This window comes from Python bivittatus, unplaced genomic scaffold, assembly GCF_059951505.1.
Source record: "Python bivittatus isolate LINGU-HERP-01145 unplaced genomic scaffold, Pbiv_v1 ctg000410_np1212, whole genome shotgun sequence".
Lineage (NCBI taxonomy): Eukaryota > Metazoa > Chordata > Lepidosauria > Squamata > Pythonidae > Python > Python bivittatus.
In genome coordinates, this window is record NW_028277067.1 from 1,418,934 (window position 1) to 1,440,339 (window position 21,406).

The 21,406-nt window shown below is 40.0% G+C and overlaps 1 protein-coding gene across 3 annotated transcripts in view; it reads right to left on the minus strand.

The window, feature by feature from the left end:
* Positions 1-8,615, minus strand: part of SCN4A (sodium voltage-gated channel alpha subunit 4) — a 75,077-nt gene extending 66,462 nt beyond the window's left edge. For 2 of the 3 annotated variants that reach the window (XM_025164533.1, XM_025164534.2), the window contains exons 1-3: positions 8,349-8,615; positions 2,170-2,288; positions 273-362 (exon numbers count right to left, since the gene is read on the minus strand). In XM_025164533.1, coding sequence (XP_025020301.1) covers positions 273-362; positions 2,170-2,288; positions 8,349-8,615 — 476 coding nt within the window. Of the gene's footprint in view, positions 1-272; positions 373-2,169; positions 2,289-8,348 lie in introns of all 3 variants that reach the window. The other variant, XM_088143250.1, reaches the window with a different exon arrangement.
* Between the last annotated feature and the right edge of the window lie 12,791 nt (positions 8,616-21,406).

The following is a 21,406-nucleotide window of genomic DNA, read 5'->3' on the forward strand; positions in this document are numbered from 1 at the left end:
ATAAAAAGACAAAGATGTCCTCAGTTTGAAAAAAATCTGCCTTATCATCTTCCCCTCCCTCATGCAAACTGTATTCTGACACTGTGTGGGTTCACACAGAAATACCCTAAATGTAGATAAAAATCAAGGTGATTAGAATTCACATAACACAAGTTTCACCTTCTCTTGTGAATCCTTGCTCTTCTAAATTATTTTCTTCTTCACCCATTCTAAGCAATAAGGACCAGGCATAAAATCATTAAAGATGGAGGAAAAGAAAATAGAACACTTACTCCACATTCTTGGCCCATGGTGGTGGGTCACTCAGAGTCATGAAGAAACAGTTGGCTAAGATGGTTATCATGATAAACATGCTGAATAATTTGAAAACAAAGTCAAGGAAATGCCTCAGACCTCCACTGAAAATACTCCTTCCCCGCAAAATACTTATTTCTTAAGAACTACACCCCTTGTAGACAGCAGCACGTTCAGACAGAGTTAAAAAATTCACAGTTCAACTAATTCCTCTAAAACAGTGTTGTCCAAACTTGGCCACTTTAAGATGAGTGGACTTCAACTCCCAGAATTCCCCAGCCAGCATGGCTGGCTGGGGAATTCTGAGAGTTGAAGTCCACTCATCTTAAAGTGGCCAGGTTTGGACAACACTGCTCTAAAGCTATCAACAAGGCTTTGTGCTTTTGCTTGATAAAAAAGTCATCCAGTTCTCATAGCAATCAGCTTTTCAAACTAAAGAATTAAGGAAAGGTGTTTAAAAATGGAACCCAAGGAAATGTTCATTGAAAAAATCTTGAGCGTGCTAATTGAATTCCCCCTCTTTCTCAAGTAGCTTCACACAGCAGAACCCCAAAGTACAACTGTCCCTTGCAATGTTATGGAGGATGATGGGTATAACTGTTAAATTATTAGTAACCCTAAAGATATCACTACCTTGAAAAACCTGAGCCAACCAGGCTGGGGAAAGGTGATTTGGGAATATGAGCTGAAAATGGTGGAGAATTAAAGAAAAGGAAGTAGCCTAACCAATTTATTGGGTTTTTAGATGTTGGAAATTATGACTGTTATATCACTTCTTCTGCACATAATAGCTGGAATCCAGTGTTGGATAAGGAAATGATTTGATAAAGTGAATATTAAAAGAAATCTTTGTCATTTGTAGACATGAAGACCTATTGGCAAAACCCTTGTTCTACATAAGGGTAGATATCGGAGGGTGGGTCAGGATAGGAGCTGATACAGACACAAACATGGGCAGCACTTAAACAAATGAGGGAGTTTATTCTAACCAGTAAGATACTTATACAAATATAATAGTATGAGCTAATATATACAAGTGAAAATATAATTTACAAAACTGAATAGGTGCATAACAATGTGTGTGTGTGTGTGTGTGCGCGCGTGTATATTCATATTCCTCAGTTCTCACCCTCTCAACTCTCTTTCCCTCACTTTGGCCTGTGCTGTATTTTGGCTTCTTTTTTTACTCCTTACCTCAAGGAGATAACAGCTGATAATGGAACGCCTGTGAGTTCTCCTGGCTGTCATGCTGCCAGACAAAGTCCTTAACTCATGCAATTCCGCTGTCCGGTATCTAAAACTCTTTAAACGCGACACAGTCTGACCTCCTGGTCTCTCCACATGTTCACAAGCTGCTCCAGTATGTTCTTTCCAGGCTTCCTCCTCATCTCAGGGCCGGAATCACTGGACTTGCAAGCTCCACTCTACTCCGTTTACCAGGTGACGTCTTCTCCAACAGCATGTCCTGCAGCATCTGCTATAACACCACCCACCCACCCACTTTTCTCTGCTTTTCCTTTTTATATTCTATATCCAGGTCATATAGGTACCACTGTACAGGTGCCTTCCAGCATTTTCCCCCTCAGTCATCTGCCTTCCCTAAAAAACCCATGACTTTGGCACAAACCCAGCTGCTTTCCTTCAGCTGGGTACTCCAACCTGCCATAGTAGAAAATATATATCCTGCCAGATGTTGATGAACTACAACTTCCAGTAGATCCAGCCAGCCTAGTCAGTGGTGAAGGATGCTGGGAACTGTATTTTAGCAACATCTGGCTGGCCACAGATATCCCACGTTTCTCTGACCAGAAACTCCCAAAACGTCTACCCAATGTGGAGCCACACCATATCCAGCTCAAGTATTGTGAAGGATATGAATGTATAAGCACTTTGATGGCACCATTCCGGATAGGGTGGAATGGATCTAACATATAGAGAGCAGGAGTGGCACTGAACCGGAATATGGTCTTTCCTTTGTTGAGGACGATGTATGTCTGAAGAAAAAAAGAAAAACATTAACCAAGTGACCATGTGGCATTATCTCTACTATTAAAGCCACCCCAGATAAAATATATAATGATTCTACTCAGAAGATCAACTTCTAAAAAACTATTACTCTTGATTGTATCATACCAAACCATCCGTAACTGAGAAAAAAAATTAACCAATTTGATTTTGAAGGCTGCTAAGATTCCTCCTGGCTATGCAAGTTGTCATCTGATTTTCTTGTTAAATGTTGACACAAAAATATTGATAACAACCCTAGCACACAGATTATAGGCAATATTACTTTCAAACACCTACCCTGCAGAATCAGATTTTATAAGAGGTCACCAAGCATATGATAACACTGGATTACTAATTGACATTATACCTTCAGAAAAATTAAAATCACTGGTGATGGTTGTTTTGTGGGGAAAGGCCTTCAGTATGGTGCAATGGAAATTTCTGAAACGATGAATTTTACAAATGGAATTATCTCATCACGTACACAAATTGCTTTTATATGCTGATGACATCTCTTACTGATAATTATGTATATTCTATATGAACGTGTATTAGTAGTGTGCAACAATTTGGTAATCTCCTGGAGCTGAGGTTTATGCTACCAAATGCATCCACTGCGTTGCAGAAGGTAGAACATCTGAGAAATAATATTTAGATGTGATATAAGCTTATCTGATAAGCAGCCATGAATAATTAGCAGCAACATTAGCAGGATGGTAGCGTAAACCTCAGCTCCAGGAGATTACCAAATTGTTGCACACTATTAATACACGTTCATATAGAATATACATAATTATCATTAAGAGATGTCATCAGCATATAAAAGCAATTTGTGTACGTGATGAGATAATTCCATTTATAAAATTCATCGTTTCAGAAATTTCCATTGCACCATACTGAAGGCCTTTCCCCACAAATGTGTAGTAACTATGTTACTATGTGTAGAATAGTAACATACAGAAAAATGTTACTGATGTGACTAAAGCACTACATATTACCAGCTAATGCTGTGACCTGTCAAGTAATGCCACCAATAAATCAGGTTATCCCTGGTAGAGAGCAGTTGTCCTACTGATAGCCACTATAAGTGGAAGTCTGCAGTCTGAACCCTTGTAGTGGCAGTGGCACATAGAGTAGTAAGGAAGAAATACGTTCATATAGAAATGTGATAGCAGTGCAGACTCTGTTTTCCCAGGAAGACCGTCAATCGTGGGAACAAGTACAAAGAGGACAAAGAGGACAACTAGCATTGATCACCATTTTGGAATAGAGCCATTTAGAGTAAAGTGGCATAGCAATACCAGTAATAAGCAAACTTATTATAAGTGACAACAAATAAATAGTAGTATGGAAATTTATCAGGTTATTTAATTCACTTGTAAACTTCCTATAGGTTCAAATGTTTCATGTTTCTATGGAAATTTGCATTCAGTTGTTTTCAATGCTTGCTTGAGTTCTTTTAAATATCTGAAAATAATGAACTTGAAGAAACTTTCTTCATTTGTAGATGTAAACATATCATTTAAAAAATCTCAGATAAAAGTAGATTTAAATAGCTAAAATCCCACTGAATTTATGGGGGAAAACAGAATCATAGAATTATGGAGCTGGAAGGGACCATAAGGAGCATCTGGTCTAGTCTTCTGTAATGTGGAGGAAAACCAGTTAAATTATTCTCAGGAAGTGGCTGTCCTGCTTCTTCTCCAGAGGGGGAAAATCTACAACTATCACAGGTAGACTGTTCCCCTGTTTTACCTGCAGGGTTTCCTTATATTTAAGTGAAATCTAGGTAACTGCAACTTCTACGCATTATTTCTGGTCCTAGTTTCTGTGGCAATGGAAATTTTTTCCTTATGGCAACCTTTTATGTGCTTGAACAGTGATATCATGCCTCCCTTCAATTCCCTTTTCTCCAGAATAAATATCTTTAGTTCCTTCATACTGTCCCCTATATCAACTCTATCACCCTTCTCCGAACTTGTTTAACCTATTAATATCCTTCAGGAAATGTGATTCCTAGAGTCATATGCAATGTTCCTGGTGTGGTCTCATCAGTACATAGTACAAGGGAATAAGGACTCCATGTCCCTTTAATGCTTTTTCCAGTGCAGCCCAGAGGTGCATCAAGTCTTCTAACAGCTGGCTTATGTTTAGCTTTTTGCCAATGTCACACCTATGTCCTTATCTGATGCAGTGCTTTTCCAAGCCATGAATCCCCTTTTCTTGTATGTGTACCGTATTTTTTCCTCCATTTTCCTGTTGAAGGACATCTTATTCCTCTCAGTTCAGTCTTGAACCTGTTCAGATTAGACTGCAATCTTATTCTGCTGCCCTTGTTTTGGCCAGACCTCCCAAATTTGTTAAGCAGTTCATCAGTACCATTATCCAGGTCATTAATAAAAAGTTTGAATAATGCTGGTCCCAAGACAGATCTCTGCAATACTCCACTGTTTACTGCTCTCCAAAGACAGAGCCATGTAGAGCTATTAATGCTGACTCTTGTTATAAAAATGTTATTAAAAGGAATATTACTTAAACATTCATACACTTACTTAGAGGTATTTCTATGCTAATACCTTTATTTTAATCAGATTGAAAAGATATGTAAAAATTCTTTATGAATAGGACAGGTTTCCTGTATTTAACTGAAACTACCATATAATGATATGGCTTTTAACTTTCCTGACTTTCAGCTTTATTCAAGGGCATATATTTTGAATTCAATATCTTTTTTTTTTTTATCCGCACTCAGTTGTGACCGATTCTGCGCCGACCGCCTGGACGAGTCCCTGCAGTTTTCAAGGCAAGGTGTTTTGGAAGTGGTTTGCCATTGCCTCCTTCCTAGGGCGGAGCCCAGCTGGCGAACACAGGAGGCGGGGTTTCCGTTGCTTCGTGCCTTTTTCAGGTGTGTGCGGCTTCCACGTTGCTGGCAACTTGGTCCCATCTCCCATGCAAGCACCGCCAGCATTTTTCCTCCCACCGGGGTGAGAGTACCCATTTATCTACTCATGTAAGTTTTCAAGCTGCTGGGTTGGCAGGAACTGGGGGAGGAAGCAGGAGCTCGCTTTGCTGAGCGAAAGCTGGGCTCGAACTGCTGAAGTGTCGACCATTTCTGGCCGGCAACTTTCAGCGTCGTTAAGCCGCTGCGCCACCGCGTCCCCTCAATATCTTTGTGAAATGTTTTAAAAAACGCTATTGTATGGGCACAGGTAGAAAGTTATTAAGTGATAGTAGGGGTTTGGCTCCATTTTTAGCCATACCTCTATGGTTATATTAGACTGCAAGGCACAATTGGAAAACATTGGGATGGAAGTATAATTTCAGCTGCACTACCAGAGTCTTAATTAATATGATAAATTTCTATTCTGGGGTAATTTCCAGTCTGAAAAATAAAGGAAAATACCTTTTCTTTTAAAATTTTGAATCATGGACAAGTAAGGTATTAATCGTTTAAATCAGTTGATTGCCAAATCAAGTTTTTACTTCATTCAAGTTATTATAAGAGGAATCTGGATCACATGAAAGTGCAAAAACAGCGGTATGTTCAGTTGAAATCTTTCTTGATTTTGTAATGTGGTCTAGCTGCACTACCAGAGTCTTAAACTCCTGTCAGTACTGGAAAGTGTTTCTTATGATCTTAAAAGACTATTTTGAGAAAAAAAATTGGAGTACTAAAAAATGTTTAAAAAGGGTTGGCCGTCAACCACATTATGTTGGAATGTAAAATGGGTAGGAGACATTTGCTCAAATGATATGAACTTGTCCCACTCTTGCCCCATTTTGGTTTAATATCCATAAGTTTGTTAATACAGTACAATGCTTTAAATATCAATACAGTTTATGTTTTGGGAGCGGCAAAAAGAGGTTGCTCTTCAGTATTAGCAAGACAGTACAACCCCAGATTTACAATCTTGGGTTGCTGATATGTGTTCACTTTCTCTTTATAAAGTTGTTGTTGTTGTTGTTGTTCATAAGTCGTGTCCGACTCTTCGTGACCCCATGAACCATATTGCGCCAGGCCTTCCTGTCCTTCACTGCTTCCCTGACTTTGCTCAGTTTCATGCTCATTGCTTCAGTGATGCCATCAAACCATCTCATCCTCTGCCGTCCTCTTCTCCTTTTGCCTTCAATCTTTCCCAACATCAGGGTCTTTTCCAAAGAGTCCTCTCTTTGCATTAGATGACCAAAGTATCTGAGCTTGAGCTTCAGTATCAATCCTTCCAATGAGCAGTCAGGGTTGATTTCCTTTAAGACTGACTGGTTTGACCTCCTAGCAGTCCAGGGGACTCTTGCCTCTAATATACTGGAAAGACTGGTTAGTATTATGCCATGTGGTCAAGGTTTAACAATGTGTTAAAAACTAAGCTGAATTATTTCTTATATACAGCATAATAAGTTTTTGGTGCTTCCCATTTTACTTTGTCTTTGGGATCCCCCCCTTCTTTAATTTCTCCTCCCTCCCTCCCTCCTTCCCTCCCTCCCTTCCTTCTATTTTGTATATTAAAGCAATTATGGAGGAGGTGAGGAAGTAAATGGAGCCACAATGGACCACTGTGAGGAAGGAGATGCTCAAAATGGCAGGGATGAGTGGCAGCAGGCAGTCATGCCACAATGGGCAACAGTGAAAGGAGAAGCAGCTTTAGGCAACTGCTACTGCATGGTACAAAGAAGAGAATTCTGGTGAAGCCCCTACAGCCACCATCAACTTGGTTCCCCAGAATGCCTCTGCATTCTAAGATAGCAATATTGAGCAACACTAGCATTCCTTTTTAAATTTCTGAAAAATCTATCATTTTTTAAAAAGTGCTGAATGCACTGTGGTTGATATTCATCTCAATTTCCTAGAAAGCCTCTGGAACCTGAGGAATGGCAAATCAATACTATCTGTGAGGAGGACATAAACCTATTAGTGGCTGTGGCTGCTTGGTCCAGCACTTCTGTTCTGACTGCTGGACCCTATTTATTTAATTTTAACATTTCTGTGGGGGTGATACTGAGCTTGACAGATGTGATATGGCTAATATGTAATTTTGGATCTCCAAACATTTTAACTTACATAAGGTCATGGGAATTCCTGTATTGAAATGGGGCAATGGTACTGGAGTACGTACATTAACCTTCCCCATTTTCCCAGTCTGTCTTTCCACCCACCCAAACTACTACTGGCTCCTCTAAAGAAAACATATCCACAAATCTTAGCTTTAAGGGAGATTTAAATTAGGAAAACAATGTACAAAAGAAGGAATAAATGATCCTTTTCTCATGCACAACTGTCCAGATATGCATTTAAGTTAAAATACTGATTACACTCTGCACCTAGGTCTTGTATGATTTGGCTGTCACTGAGTAAGTAATGGAGATAGCAAATAAGTGTGAAACAAAACAACCTTGTGTATACATATAAATGCTCTAAAGTAATAATGCTTCACTAGACTGGTTGGACCATTAAGTTGTTTCTTACACATGCTTCCAAATAATTTCTGAATGTGGCCTTTCATTTGTAGATCTTGTCTTGCTACAGTCCCCGGTAGGTGTAGCGGGCCGAGGAAATGGCCTTGAGGGATAGGAGGAAGAGCTGCTACCAAGACAACAGTCAGCTGAAAGAAACCCGAGACCAGGGCAGAACTGTAACCTGAGAAAATGTCTCAGACAAGACCCTCATGAAGATAAGAGGAGGAAGGGGGAAAGTGCTTTCAGACTTGCAAGATTCTGTTACTATATCTTTATAATAAAAGTTATATTGGCCTGCATGGCTTTGGTTTCCTAGTCTGGCCCATCTCAAAGAGCTGACTTCAGGATAGGAAAAGTCACAAAGTAGAGACTTTGGCAGATGCTTTATTTTCTTCATTTCTGTGATGTGGCCTATACTATAATACAGCCGTCCCCAAGCTGATGCCTTCCAAATGTGTATGGCTTGATGTCTGGGGTGGTGACAGTTGTAGACCAACATATATGGAGAATACAGGTCTGGGGAAGACTTTCATGATACTACTTCACATTGTTACTGTGTTCTATCTTTCCCTTTATATCTAACTCTTCCCACTTACCTTCTGATCATGGTAAAAAGTGTCCAGGTCTTCCAGAGGCACTCCAATGAGCTCTGGAGGAGGGTCCCCATAAATGACCGGGAGGCTTTTTCCTTGTTCCAAGTCACTGCGGGGCTTTGGCCCCTTTTCTTCATCAACAACCTCCTCATGTTGGTTCTTCGATTTCTCGGCTTCCCGCTCAGCGATCCGTTTCTCTATAGCCTTAAGGGACTCACGGGTGAAAGGGCGCAGGCAGTCTGGACCTGGGAGGTATGGCCTGGCTGCCATCTTCGCATTCTGCTCCTGGATCAATTCTATGTGGAGTCACAAGACAATGGAGGGAAGGCTGAAGAGAAGAAGAGAAGAAGTTTAATTTTGAACTGGATTTAACTATACACCATTATCATGCTTACTGAGCTTTGGATGCATTCAGACAGTTACACGTAACTCTTAAAAAGCTTTTGTTCTTCTTGGAGATTTAAACATACAATGTACATACAGAAAAATGGCAATAGCATTTCAGACTATACAAAGGAGTACAATTTTGAATTCTTCCTCATGTAAAAACCTTTTTGCCAATAGATAGTTAGCACAATATTCTACCACAGTGCTCGCCTTGCTGCACTCATTTTCTGCTTGTAAGGGTGCACTGAAGAAAACAAACCTCAAGGAAACCCTATTTATAAACCAAAGTGGCACCATCTATGTTAGACTTCTATCATTTCATTTCTATGTATTTCTACTGAATGTATCAACCCAGCCAATAGATTGTATTTATGTGACTTCTGCATTTCTCACTGTTCTTCTGGTTATGCATTTATTTTAAAATATCCGTCTTTATTGGCACTGCCATTGTTCCCATTAGACTACTCCTTACACGAAACACTGCTGGGGTACTGTAAACTACAGATTTGCTATTGCTATGAATGGCAACAAAGATTAAAAAAAAACAAACAGTTAAAGAAAGACAGGCTCTACTCTCCTATAACTCAACCTTCTATAGTAATTCCAAATAAATTATTTTAGAAATGTCTCCAAACATTTCTAAAAGTCTTTGAAAATGCTACCAGCTACCACTGTGCTGATGATGAATGGATTTACAAAACCTGAAGGGGAATTTTATTCTACTCTCAGCTCAAAGTAATTTAATGATGCTTGGAACGCTATCCCTAATCTGCAGATGAAATCCACTGAGAGATGTATGAATATAAGGGAAAAAACATAAGATGGGTCCTGATTCTTAAATAAAAATGGCCAGCCCTTTTCCTTCTGGAATATTACTCTGAGATTTTAAACTTTGCCCTGATTTTTCAAAAAGCATGGATGCTTTCAGAATAGAGCCCTTTTGGACAGCTTTAACACTATATGGTCAACTGGAAGCAGAATTGCAACTGGGGTCCTAAGTGTACCTCATAAAGGAAATGCATTTACTCCCTTTTAATTTACATACAGGAATTAAATTCTTGCAGTATTCAAATGCCACATGGAAACCCATAGCTCAAATACTCCCTTTAGAAAAAACTCTGAAACTCATTAAACTAAAACAAAATGGGCTAGAGGAGGGAGGAAAGAAAAATTTCTGTAGTCATTGCTGATGTTTTCTCACTTTCTTTCATATCCTATCACCTTACAACATAAGAGCTCTGTGACTTCAAGATGAAATCACTTTATTTTCTGAATTCCATTTATAGCCTCCCTTCTCTTTGAGAGCTCAGGTTAGGCTATGCAGGTGTCTCCCTTTGTTTTATTCCAACAATAATCTTGTAAAGTAGGTTAGTTTGAGAGTGTGTGACTGACCCAAATTCAATTAACTCTGCACTCAGGTAGGGATTTGAACCACTGAGTTATTATATTCCATTGGGTGATATAAATTTATATGTTCATATTCCCTTAATGCATACAAGTTGAGTTTAATGAAGGAATAACAAACACGCAAATTAAAAACCCACAAAAAGGCTGGGGAAAAAAAAACAGGGTACTGAGGGATGAATAGCATCAGATAACTGGAGACCACATTTTGTACTGCTTAAATGGCTAGATTTTGAACCATCAAGAAAAAATATACTATATGTATATCTCAATTTCTTTATTATTAGAGATAGTGGGTCAATTTTTAAAGTTGAGTCCATTGCTACCAAATCTATAATGCAAATTAGACAATAAATATCTGAAATTCTTGTGTTGGCACATTCCACATAGCAAACATTTTGAAACTGGGTGTGGGATAAAGTTTAGATATGAACCATGAGTGTCCAGAAAGATGATATAACTCTGCCATAGGAATGTTACTTCAAATAAAATAATAATAATAATTTAGAAAGTGCTTGCAAGTGTTCAGTTCAATGCACCAATCTCAATCTTCCTTCAAATAATATTGTAAGGTGGGTCGCTGTCACTACTCCTATATGTACCAATATAGAAATGAGGCAGAGAGAACCAAGTTTTGGCTAAGATCATGTCAGAGGAAATTCATTCATAGCTCACACACTTTGCCTAACATTATGCCAGTTATCACGCAAAATATGTGCAACAAACAGGAAATAAGTAACCGTGCCTTTTGTTTGTGCAAAAAAACCCCAAGCAAAAGATATAAAGTAGAAACTGAAAGGCTTTTCAGTACCCCACTTATGAAATCAGAGTGACCTATCTCACAAGAAAATTGTCGGTGTGTATGTGAAGTCACTGAAGGTCATAAAGCTCTTTGAAGACTTAAACAACTGTTGATACTAATTTTTTGTTGATACTACATTCATGAACCTCACCTATCTAGGGCACTTTGGAAGAGAGACAGGGCCTCCAGTAGGAGAGGGAAGGCTCTAACTCTCCCTCCTTTGGACATGACAAAGTAAATCCTATGGCTTTGTGTGTGGGTGCATGTGTGTCTTGCCTTCTCTATGCAGCAAGCCTGAAGAGAGTTTTGCACTTTGCTGTTTCTCCAGCTGCTGTGGGCCATCATAGGTGGTGTTGGGTTTCAGCAACAAGATGACTCAGGCCATTCCTCCCAAGGAAGAGGAGGAAAGGACAGAAGCAGGAGGAGCCACATATAAGAAAAACAAGGCCTAGGTTCACTACCCTGCCGCTTGACTGTCACACCTGTGGTCTGCTCCCTAGGCTGCTTTCCCTCTCTCATACTCTCTCTCCCTTTTACACCTATCGTTCTTCACCCAGCTGCCTGTGGGCTTCCACACAATGTGCAGTCTGCCTCCGTTTCACAAGCCACAGCTGCTGAATGCTGTAGCGTATTGGCCAGTCATGTTTTTTCAAATCTTCCTTAGCTAAAAAGAACAAACTCCAACTTCATATTTAAAATAGTAGAGGACAAAACATTGCTAAGCAAATAGATGCCATGCATATCTGGCAATGATGTACAATTGGAGGCTCAGGGAGGATCCACTGGGTTATGGGTAGGGTCCTCATGCAGCTGGAAGCCAAAATGGGTATCACTGTCCCTGAGAAAGTTTCCTTGCTGCAGGGATTCAGGCTAAAAGCAAGAACATCCCTAAGAAAAAGGGTGTCTATGGAGTGGCATCTGCATTTCTAATACAGGAATAAGGTTCAAGACTCTATGCCGTCCACACCAACATCCAATTCTGGTTGCAAGTAATCAAGACTTACATCAGAAGAGCCCTGCAGCCACCTCAGGAACAAAAACAGGTAACTATTTGCCTCTATGAAGCAGGAATTTCCCTTGAAAGATTTTAGTCTAAAATTGCTTTTAAATCATAAATTTGCTACCTCATTTTCTGGTCATTCCACACCGCATGGATTAAGGCCCTTCTTAATAACCATGACTATCCAGATCCTCATGGTGTCCCTTGATCTAGCCCCTCCCACGAAATTCTCTATCCTTTCCTACATGCTAACTGTTCGACTTTTCATGTCCATATTACATTGTCCCTCCCTATTTGCTCTTTCCAAGGCCACTGGTGACACCTTCAAGTTCATATCAATCCACACACAAATATGTACTGAACATGAACTGAGGAGCACAATGTATCTCACCAGCTCACACACCTTTAGGCCAGGTCTTTTTCAAGCACAGTACAAAGTGTTTTTTTTCTTTTTACTTATAAATACTAAATCTGCCTTCCCCAAGCTGGTAACATCCTCTCATAGAGTAGACTACAATACACATCATCCTTGAAAGTACAGTTAGCTTTCCTGGCTAGAGCTGATGGTTGCTAAATTTCTGTCCAGGGAATCTGAGGTACTAACAGTTTCTATATAACCCTAACACTCTGATTTTCTAAAGCAGTGTTGCTTAACCTTGGCAACGTGAAGATGTGTGGACTTCAACTCCCAGAATTCCCCAGCCAGCATGAATTGAAGTCCACACGTCTTCACGTTGCCAAGGTTGAGAAACACTGTTCCAAAGTAAGGTGGGTTATGAATGGAGACATGGCCTTGCTTATTGTGATTCCCAGCCTCAGAAATTCTCTCTTTAAGGAGGTTTGTTAATGCTTTTGCACTAGGTGCAAATATTTTTAGTGGACAGGCTTTTCCAGTGTTTAATTTGTAGCTATATTTTAATTTACTCTTCAGTAATTTTAGTGTGCTTTTTTTTACTATTTATATGGCTTTGATTTTGTAAGTCAAATATGTACTTGAAATCAAATATGTAAATCTTAGCATTTCTTTAAAACATCAATAGTCCAACTTTGTCCTCTTGAGATTTTTTTTTTTTAAACATGGGTTAAGGGGGCCTATGAGTAGATGAGATGTTAAATATTTTTGGATATGGGGACCTATAGTGTAAAACAGTAGCCACTGTAACTATCAAGTTCCAGGAGATCTGGACAGAAAATACTTTACATTTACACTAGGAGAAAATTCCCCATTGGCATCATTTTTTGACTGAATCTTCTCCTTTAGAAAACTGAATGTTTGCAAACATTCTGTGAGACCATGGTAATTCAGCCTACCGTTATTGAGAGAATAGCAGACACGTTCTCCCTGTTTGTGTTATATGTTTATTTCAGCCTATGTTATATTCACATCAGAAAAACTGTTTTTCTATACTTTGTTCTTGTGAAGCTTGTTATTACACACCCAAAAGGTTAAAGCGGCATGTTATATTAAACACATGATTTAACTTTTTCCCCATCCCAGATTGGTACTGTGACACAGAGTGTAATCATCCTCTCTGGTTCAGAGGTTGAGGAAGTTGTAAGTATCTGTTTTAATGTACATTCTTAACATAACATATACCTTCAGTCACTGTGTTTTAGGCAGCTTTGGAAATAGGAGTAAAGAGATAACCAAGCTTCAACTAACATTACAAAACTGTCATTTGTTAATCAGGAACTATCCACCGAATAGAAATAAAAGGGGTCACAGCTATAAGTAGGTAGCTACTATTTAACATTGCAGCTCTCCGAGCTGAAATTCTGAAAATCTTTATAGATGGATCTTGATCGTGGGAATGGACATTGCAAAATAGCACGGCATTATCTTGTTATATGAAATCATCATTTGAATTCTGTTTCTAGCTTATTATGAAAAAGTAGTGTGGAACAGCCTAGTTGGGGAGCAACCACTGTTAGCTTTGATCAAGCACCACTGGAAATGTCTCTTTCACTGTGAACAGTATATGAGTTTCTTGTATAACTTGTAAGCATAACCAGACCACACATCTGGGATCAATCGCATAGTGGTCACTAAGGAAGAAGGCAGGGCTCCCAAATGTTTAACTTCAAGTATTGGGTTGAAAGGCAACTCTAAAAAGCAGACTTCCATCAAACCTAAAATGGTCCCTGTAACCCAGTGTTGTCCAAACTTGGCCACTTTAAGATGAGTGGACTTCAACTCCCAGAATTCCCCAGCCAGCCATGCTGGCTGGGGAATTCTGGGAGTTGAAGTCCACTCATCTTAAAGTGGCCAAGTTTGGACAACACTGCTGTAACCCAATGCTAGTTGGCTGTATCTGTTTCCTTCTGTGGTTCTGATGGCACACGTTGTTCCTTTAAACTTCCTGCTCTGAAACCTGCACAAAGAATGTTCCTTCACTTTCTGAGATTATATGATGCCTTGAAGGAAGCTGACTTAACTCCTAGCAGATGAGAATCTTATATTTGGAGGTGAAACAAGAGCCAGTATTAAAATACCCTTCCGGAAAACAGGTTTAAAAAGCAACAGCAGGACATAACCTGGCTGATCTTGCAAGCCTTTCATTGCAGAAGAAATTGTACTGAGATTAATACATGGCCGAAGAATGTTAAACCTACAGCACTAAGGATGCTTAATTAAGAGGCAGATATTCAATGTGTTTAGGATTGAAGTGGGCACTTAAAGCCAGAACTTCTATATCTTCATCATTCTCCAATCTACTTTCCCATAACTTCTTAGCATCTTAGCAAAACAATGACTACACACTTATTCTTTATCTAAAAGATTAGGGCAAACGATCAAAAATAAAACTTGCTGGAAATTGCCAGTAATTTGGAGACAGAAGGTACTGATTCTTGAGTAGCTACCCACACATCCCACACGTTTGGTGGAGAAGACAGTCTGTTCACACCTACTAATGTAACACTGAGCATTATGCTGGGCACTGTGTGTTGTGAAGAGAAGACAAGGACCTTTGTATTAGAAGAAGTCTCCCTGTACAGAGATACATTACGAGCACATTGTGTGAGTGAGTGAAGGTCAACTTTATATAGGGTGTGCACAAGTCTTGCCCCATCTTAATTTTGTCTCCAACTTAGGCCAATGCAGTTTGATTTTCACTACAGGGATGGACAGGGGCATCCATGGGGTTTGTGTGTCTGTGTGTGTGTTTGTGAAAATAGTGATATAGATATCAAAAAGGGACAAAACTTGGATCACACCACAGTTGCAACCATCATCTTGATGTTTTTTACTCACCCTATGGAAAGGGCTAGAACTTCCACCCCTGCCACTTAATTCCATTTTAATCAACTGAAATGGTTTGTTCATTTCCCCCTTACTAGTGTTTTCTAGTAAACTCTGAGAATTCAACGGTATCACTAAAATTGCACAACTGTGTTGTAAGCTCTTTACAATAAAGCTCACAAAAATGGAAAGCAATTTCCATTTGTCCTCAACAAACAATAGAGCATCTTTCAGGTAATTCCCTGAGCCTTCTCTGGATTCAGCTTCTAATGTCCCTGCAAATAAAACACATCAAGAAGCCCTAATAAAAATGCTGCCTAATGTGGATTTTGAAATTAATTGTGAATAGAATTGTAAAGTTTTTCATGAGGCAGGAGCTTGGTAATAAAGCAGAGTAAGGTTTCTGTCAGGGAAAGAGAGAGGCGAGGTGGGAAATGCCTCTTTTTGTGCCAGTAGAAGACATGTGGTTCTTCTGCTGTCAGTTCTCCAATCCTACAGAGTGATCCGTCCTGGGATCAGATTCCTGGTACCACTTCTTTGCCACTACTCTCCCTTCTTCTCTCCACCTACTTCTACTGCTACCTATTGGTGGTGGGAGAAGAGACCCAGTCCCCCTTCTTTCCCCACTGTTTTTCTTGTAACTGGGGGAGAAGAAGAAGCAGGTCTTCTGCTGTCAGTTCTCAAATCCTCTGGAGTGATTGCTCTCTAGGATCAGAGGACTAACAGCAAAGGAGCTGTTCTCCACACACTTTTTCCCCTACCTCCTGCCACCATGGGTAGCAGTTGAAGTGGGGGAAGACAGTTCTCCCAACACCATATACCACTCCTCTTCAAGTAGCGGCTGTAGAGCTACCTTCCCCTGCTTACCTTCCCCAGGTAAAGGGACGTGAGATGGAAGTAGCTCAACAGCCAGGAGCCCTGTAGTGAAACTGCCCATGACTGCACCACAGGGCTTCCTTGATGTGTCACAGTGGTCTGGCCATGTGTTTAAAACATCCTCCTGCAGCTTTGGCACTGCAGTGCTTACATTGCACAGGAGGAGCAGCTGTAGTTCAGAGCTTTGCAGCTGGCACCCCCACAGTAAAGCTACCACAACCCTGAGTTGTCAACAGAAGTGAGAAAGGTGGCTTTTGGGCATAGTGGCATAGCCCTGACTTTCCCACTACCCAAAGCTAAATGGCGCTGAAAATTAGTGGCCAGGTGCTGGGTGGGGCATGCCTCCAGTGGCCTCCAGTAGTAAACTCTGCAATGGGCCAAGGCAATTGAGGACAGTGTTGTGCACTTATCATGTCCTGCACAGTTAATAGAGCATCTTCATGCCAGGACAAGCAGGACATGAAGATGAGCCCTTGTTTTCCAATGTGTTTAAGAAAAACTTGAGGTACACACATTAGCAAGTGGCCAAAAATCATGTGAAAAAGGGCTACTGGACTCCTCCTGATTTTTGGCTACCCTAGATTAACACAGCTCTCCTACAATGTTAGCAGGTGATAATTTAAAACCACCTCAATGATTATGTAGTATTTGTGAAAGTGGCAACCATGGCAATTTTTTTTCTAGATAAATAGCACTCCTATCAGTGAATAAGGTTGGTGGGACTCACTTTGTAACATTACAGGTAGTCCTCGTTTAGCAACTGCCTCATTTAGCAACTCTTCACAGTTAAGACAATGATGAAAAAGTAACTTTGCGACCAATCCTCGCATTTATAACCTTTGCAGGTCTGTAAAGCAAAAGAAAGCTGAAGTAAGATCATAAACACAGTTGTGGTTTCACTTCGTGACTGCTTTGCTTAACAACTGAGTTGCCAGTCCCAGTTGTGGTCACTAAACAAGGACTACCTGTAATCTACTTGAATTCACAATCATATTTACTGTACATTTCACACTCAAATATTCAAATGTAAAATTGAAATACAGATTCATGTTTCAGTTTTCAGACACAGACTTTACTGCAAGAATTGTTCACTAAAAGAGATTTCTTTTTTTCCAGTTGTTGACATGGCTAATTGATCTTTCTCTTGGGGCACATAGGAGATGGGCAAGGATGCTGACAGGCCAAATCTAACAGGTAAAAATCCTGGATGAGTCCTAGTCTTATCAGAGGCTGTATTTTGAAGTGAGGAAGGATGGAGTCTCTGGGTCTACTGGTTAGCTCATTTATGAATGATCTCCACTCCACCCCTGGGATGTTAGAGTTCTACCAGACAAGGCTGTTGCTGTGCAATTGTCCTGTGACTCAGTGGAATTGTTTGGTGGGTGGGTTCCAAAGATCTGTTTCTACCCCCCCCCCCCCCGTGTTTTCCCACCTTAACAGATTTTCTTCCTTACCAGAAAAAAAAAAATCTGTCAAGGGAAAAACAGCATATCTGTACAATGTCTTTTGACTGAGAAAGCTAGGAGCTATCATTTTTGCTTCTGATTCCGAAAACATATCCCAGTACTATTTTAACCATTGATTATGCTTTGTGTGCTGGATAGAAATTACCCTTACTACTGAAAAGCCTCATAGCAACCAAGAGCATTGAGGCTTTCAGAATGAACATCCTTACTCACATAGGCGTTCTTCAGAAGTGTTCACCCACAGTGTTGACTGGAACTTTTTTTTTTTTAGAAAAAATGACCAGCTCTCCCTAGACATTTGTACATTATGAAAACTAATGGGTTTGATGGTGAATCGATGTTTCTGAAAACGTACTCAAATGTTTTATTGACTCCTACGATGATATTTAATCTCTTAGTAGCTTGGATTTTATCTGCTGACCTCTTACCTAATAACCCTCCCAATTGATTTTATTTGTTATGGTATTTCATTATTGTTTGCTGCCCTTGACCTTTTAGGGAAAACTGAAGTAAAAACATTGCAAACCTTCGTTCCCAAACTGAAACACTCTGCATTCACCATGTTGAAGAAGGAAACGTTAAAAACAACCATATCAAGAATATAAGCTTCACTGTCCTGTCAGGACAGAAACTAAACCCATAGTAGGTGTGAGGGTGGACTGAAAAATACTATGAAGCTGACTCTCACACGAAGTCAAATCATTGGTCCACTTATCCTGTCTTTATATCTACCAATGGTTCATCTATTTAAAAAATATGTTTCTTTTAAAGTTCATCTGTCATCTGCTGTTTTGTACTTTATTATCATCATTTTACTGAATATATTTTATTATTACAAAATCCATTTTCAAGTTTGCATCTGCCTCATTATAAATTCTGGAATACCATGAAAGCTGCACATGGTTGGGTATGGCATAAGTCTTCCACTTTGCTTCTCCTTTTGGCAAGCGGGTAAACAAAGCAAGAAACCATGTTTAAAAGTAACATTACATTTGAATCAAAACCCATAATTAATTGCTTCCAAAAAGCCCCAGTAAGCCCATTTTGAATCCTTGCAATTTCCCAGTTTGTTTTCCCTGTGCACAAAAAGTGCCATTTGTCTGCTTTGTCCCATATGATCTAATTCAGAATAGATGGTTCACAACAGCAGAATTAACAGCTTATTCTGATTCTTTAAGGTTTCCAAACCTGATGCTGGAAATTGCTTTTAAAGTGCTAAATAGCCAGGACGAAAGCTTATGTTGAAGGCCCATCTGTCCAATACAGAGGTCATGGAGATGTCCAGCCCAAATCTGAATAAGGAGAGCCCATAAGCTGCCCATAAACAGTTAGGACCAGGACTGCTTATTCATGCCAATCTTCTCCACTATGGTGAAATATGCTATATTTCTAACTGAATGACAGTAATTACTTCCAAATTAATCAAGTTTTGACATTTATTTCCAAGTCACCAAAAGAGAAGATTCACATGATGTCTTTCCTCATTTTTGGTAATGTATAAGTGGTCACCGAAAGTGAAGCTTTTCTTCATATAAACTGTTTCTCAGTTTTGGAAACGTTCATAAGAAATTAACTGGGTGTGATTTGGGATAGCTTCTTAGAAAGAAATCTCAAGGAACAGCAAGGATATGCTTCTATCCAATTTATATCTGGACATTACAATGGAGGTGCATAAATCTTTCTGTTCTCTATGGCAGCCTCGAAAATGAAGTATCATACTTCTTTAAAAACTTAAAAACTTAGAGATATCAAAACAAAAAACAAAAAACCTCTTCATAATCTCATTTAAATTTGGAAAAGTAATAATAAACATAACTTAATGGCTCAGAGAGACTCTGCTCCATTACCTGTATGAACTGGTTTTCAGCATTTGTAGTGTACAAGATTTTAAGGCAACTTTCAGAAACACTCCAGAACTACAAGACTCCGTAGCTGAGTTTATATAATGTGCTGAACTTTAAACATTGGTTAACAACGCACAGTTCTAATGTGCTCATAATATGTGATAAACTGGTTCACACGTTAAGAAATGGCTAGGTTCTCACAATACGCTTTGAGTGAACAGATTAATATATTCTCTCTCTCTCTCTCTCTGCTTTCACCATTCATGGCACTTGAACAGGGCCCAACAGAATCCATGATTTGCCAGCAGAATCCAACTAAAAGCCAAGTTCAGCTGAATAATGTGCAAATTTTAAAGTACCTTTGATCCGATCCTGAATATTCTTCTCACCTAATTCCACACTGGCTTGAGCTCCAGCACTTGTTATTTCAGGAAAATAAGGATTATACCTGTTATTTAGGAAGGCAATTGAACAAATAATTCTTTTTTCTTTTCTTTTCTTTTCTTTTCTTTTCTTTTCTTTTCTTTTCTTTTCTTTTCTTTTCTTTTCTTTTCTTTTCTTTTCTTTTCTGGATATTCACAATGTGGAAGGGAAGTAAGTCCTCTAGCACAGAATTCTCCATCAAGGCAAAAAGGTATCTACCGCTGCTCCCCCCCTTCTTTGGTGGGGGGTAGTTGAAGAGCGGCTTGCATGACTATTTCAGCTTCCAATGCAGAATGGATGTGAACTCCTTGCGCAACATACAGAAACTGTATCCTTCCTCCATCAACAAGCCAAGGGGGTGGGTTGAAATATGCCAAGCCCTCCACAGTTCAAAAACAGAAAACAGGTTCACTTGTTCTACATTAAACACTTGAGTTAATCAAGTCATGCCATAACTGTGAACAAAGACCCTGCTTTTTAGTGAGATCTCAGATGTGCCACAGCATTTGGGGAATATTATTGTACTTTAGATTCAATCATATCAATCAGATCCAGGGAATATTAATAATATCCAGGCAAGAAATAACGTTCACCTAATATAAGAGCAGTGATTTACTTCCCCTCTCCCTGCAGGATTTCAAATTGATCTTGGCCTCAGTCCCAAACTCATCCTTCAAACATATGAAGTAAACAATACAAAGAAGAGTATATCTGAACATGGACAGAATGCCTTTTTGGGCCATTGGTTGAGCAGCAACTACTGGGCAACCTAGTCGGCTTTGGGACTTCCAGGCCAAGACGATACCAGAAGGCTTGAATTCCTACCTTGTGCTTCCACAGATGAAATCCAGCTTCAGAACATATCCTGCTCTCTAAATATTGCCTTAGCAAATAACACTTCTAAGTCCTTCCATGTAACCCCTTGTGTGGCCTGGGTTTATATTTAGAGTGACAGATGAAGACGCCAGGAGCTGGGGCATTTCTGCTCCTAAAGCCAAGATTCGAGTCATCCTAAGAAGCACGGGGAGGATGGACTCTTGGCACTCTGAAAGCCCTTAGCAGCTTCTTGCTGCTCCCATCCCAGCCACGTCCTTTAACTCTTCTTGCACATGCAGTTGGTCATGTCAGCTCGGTTATGTCCACAGACACCCCCCTTCCCCCCTCCCAAACTCTCTTCTATTTCGCCTGCTCTCCCCCCCATCCTCACGCCCTCCTTTTCCCTTCCACATTGTGCTCATACAACCAACAAACAGAGATCTAACGGAGGGAGGTGGCCTTTTCCTTTTTTTGGAGGGGGGCAGACATAACCAAGCATTCCTTCTGCCAAAGGTGTGACAGCAGCAGCAACAGCAGCAGTAGCAACACGTCATTTGCCCCAGGGCAGTCAAAGCCAGGCATGAATAATCAGCCATGCAAGAAGACGTGGAAGTTAAGGAACTCATCCTGCGCCAGGGAGGGAAAAGAGCAAAGGAGGATTTGTGAGGCGTGAAAGCTGCCAGCCAGCAGCTGGGGATTTTGTTGCCTACTTACTGTTTGACGGCGTGAGCAATATCCCACCAAAGACCCTTTTAGGGTCCAATTTTCGCTCCCCTCTGACTGGCTTTGGGAGTGGGCGCCT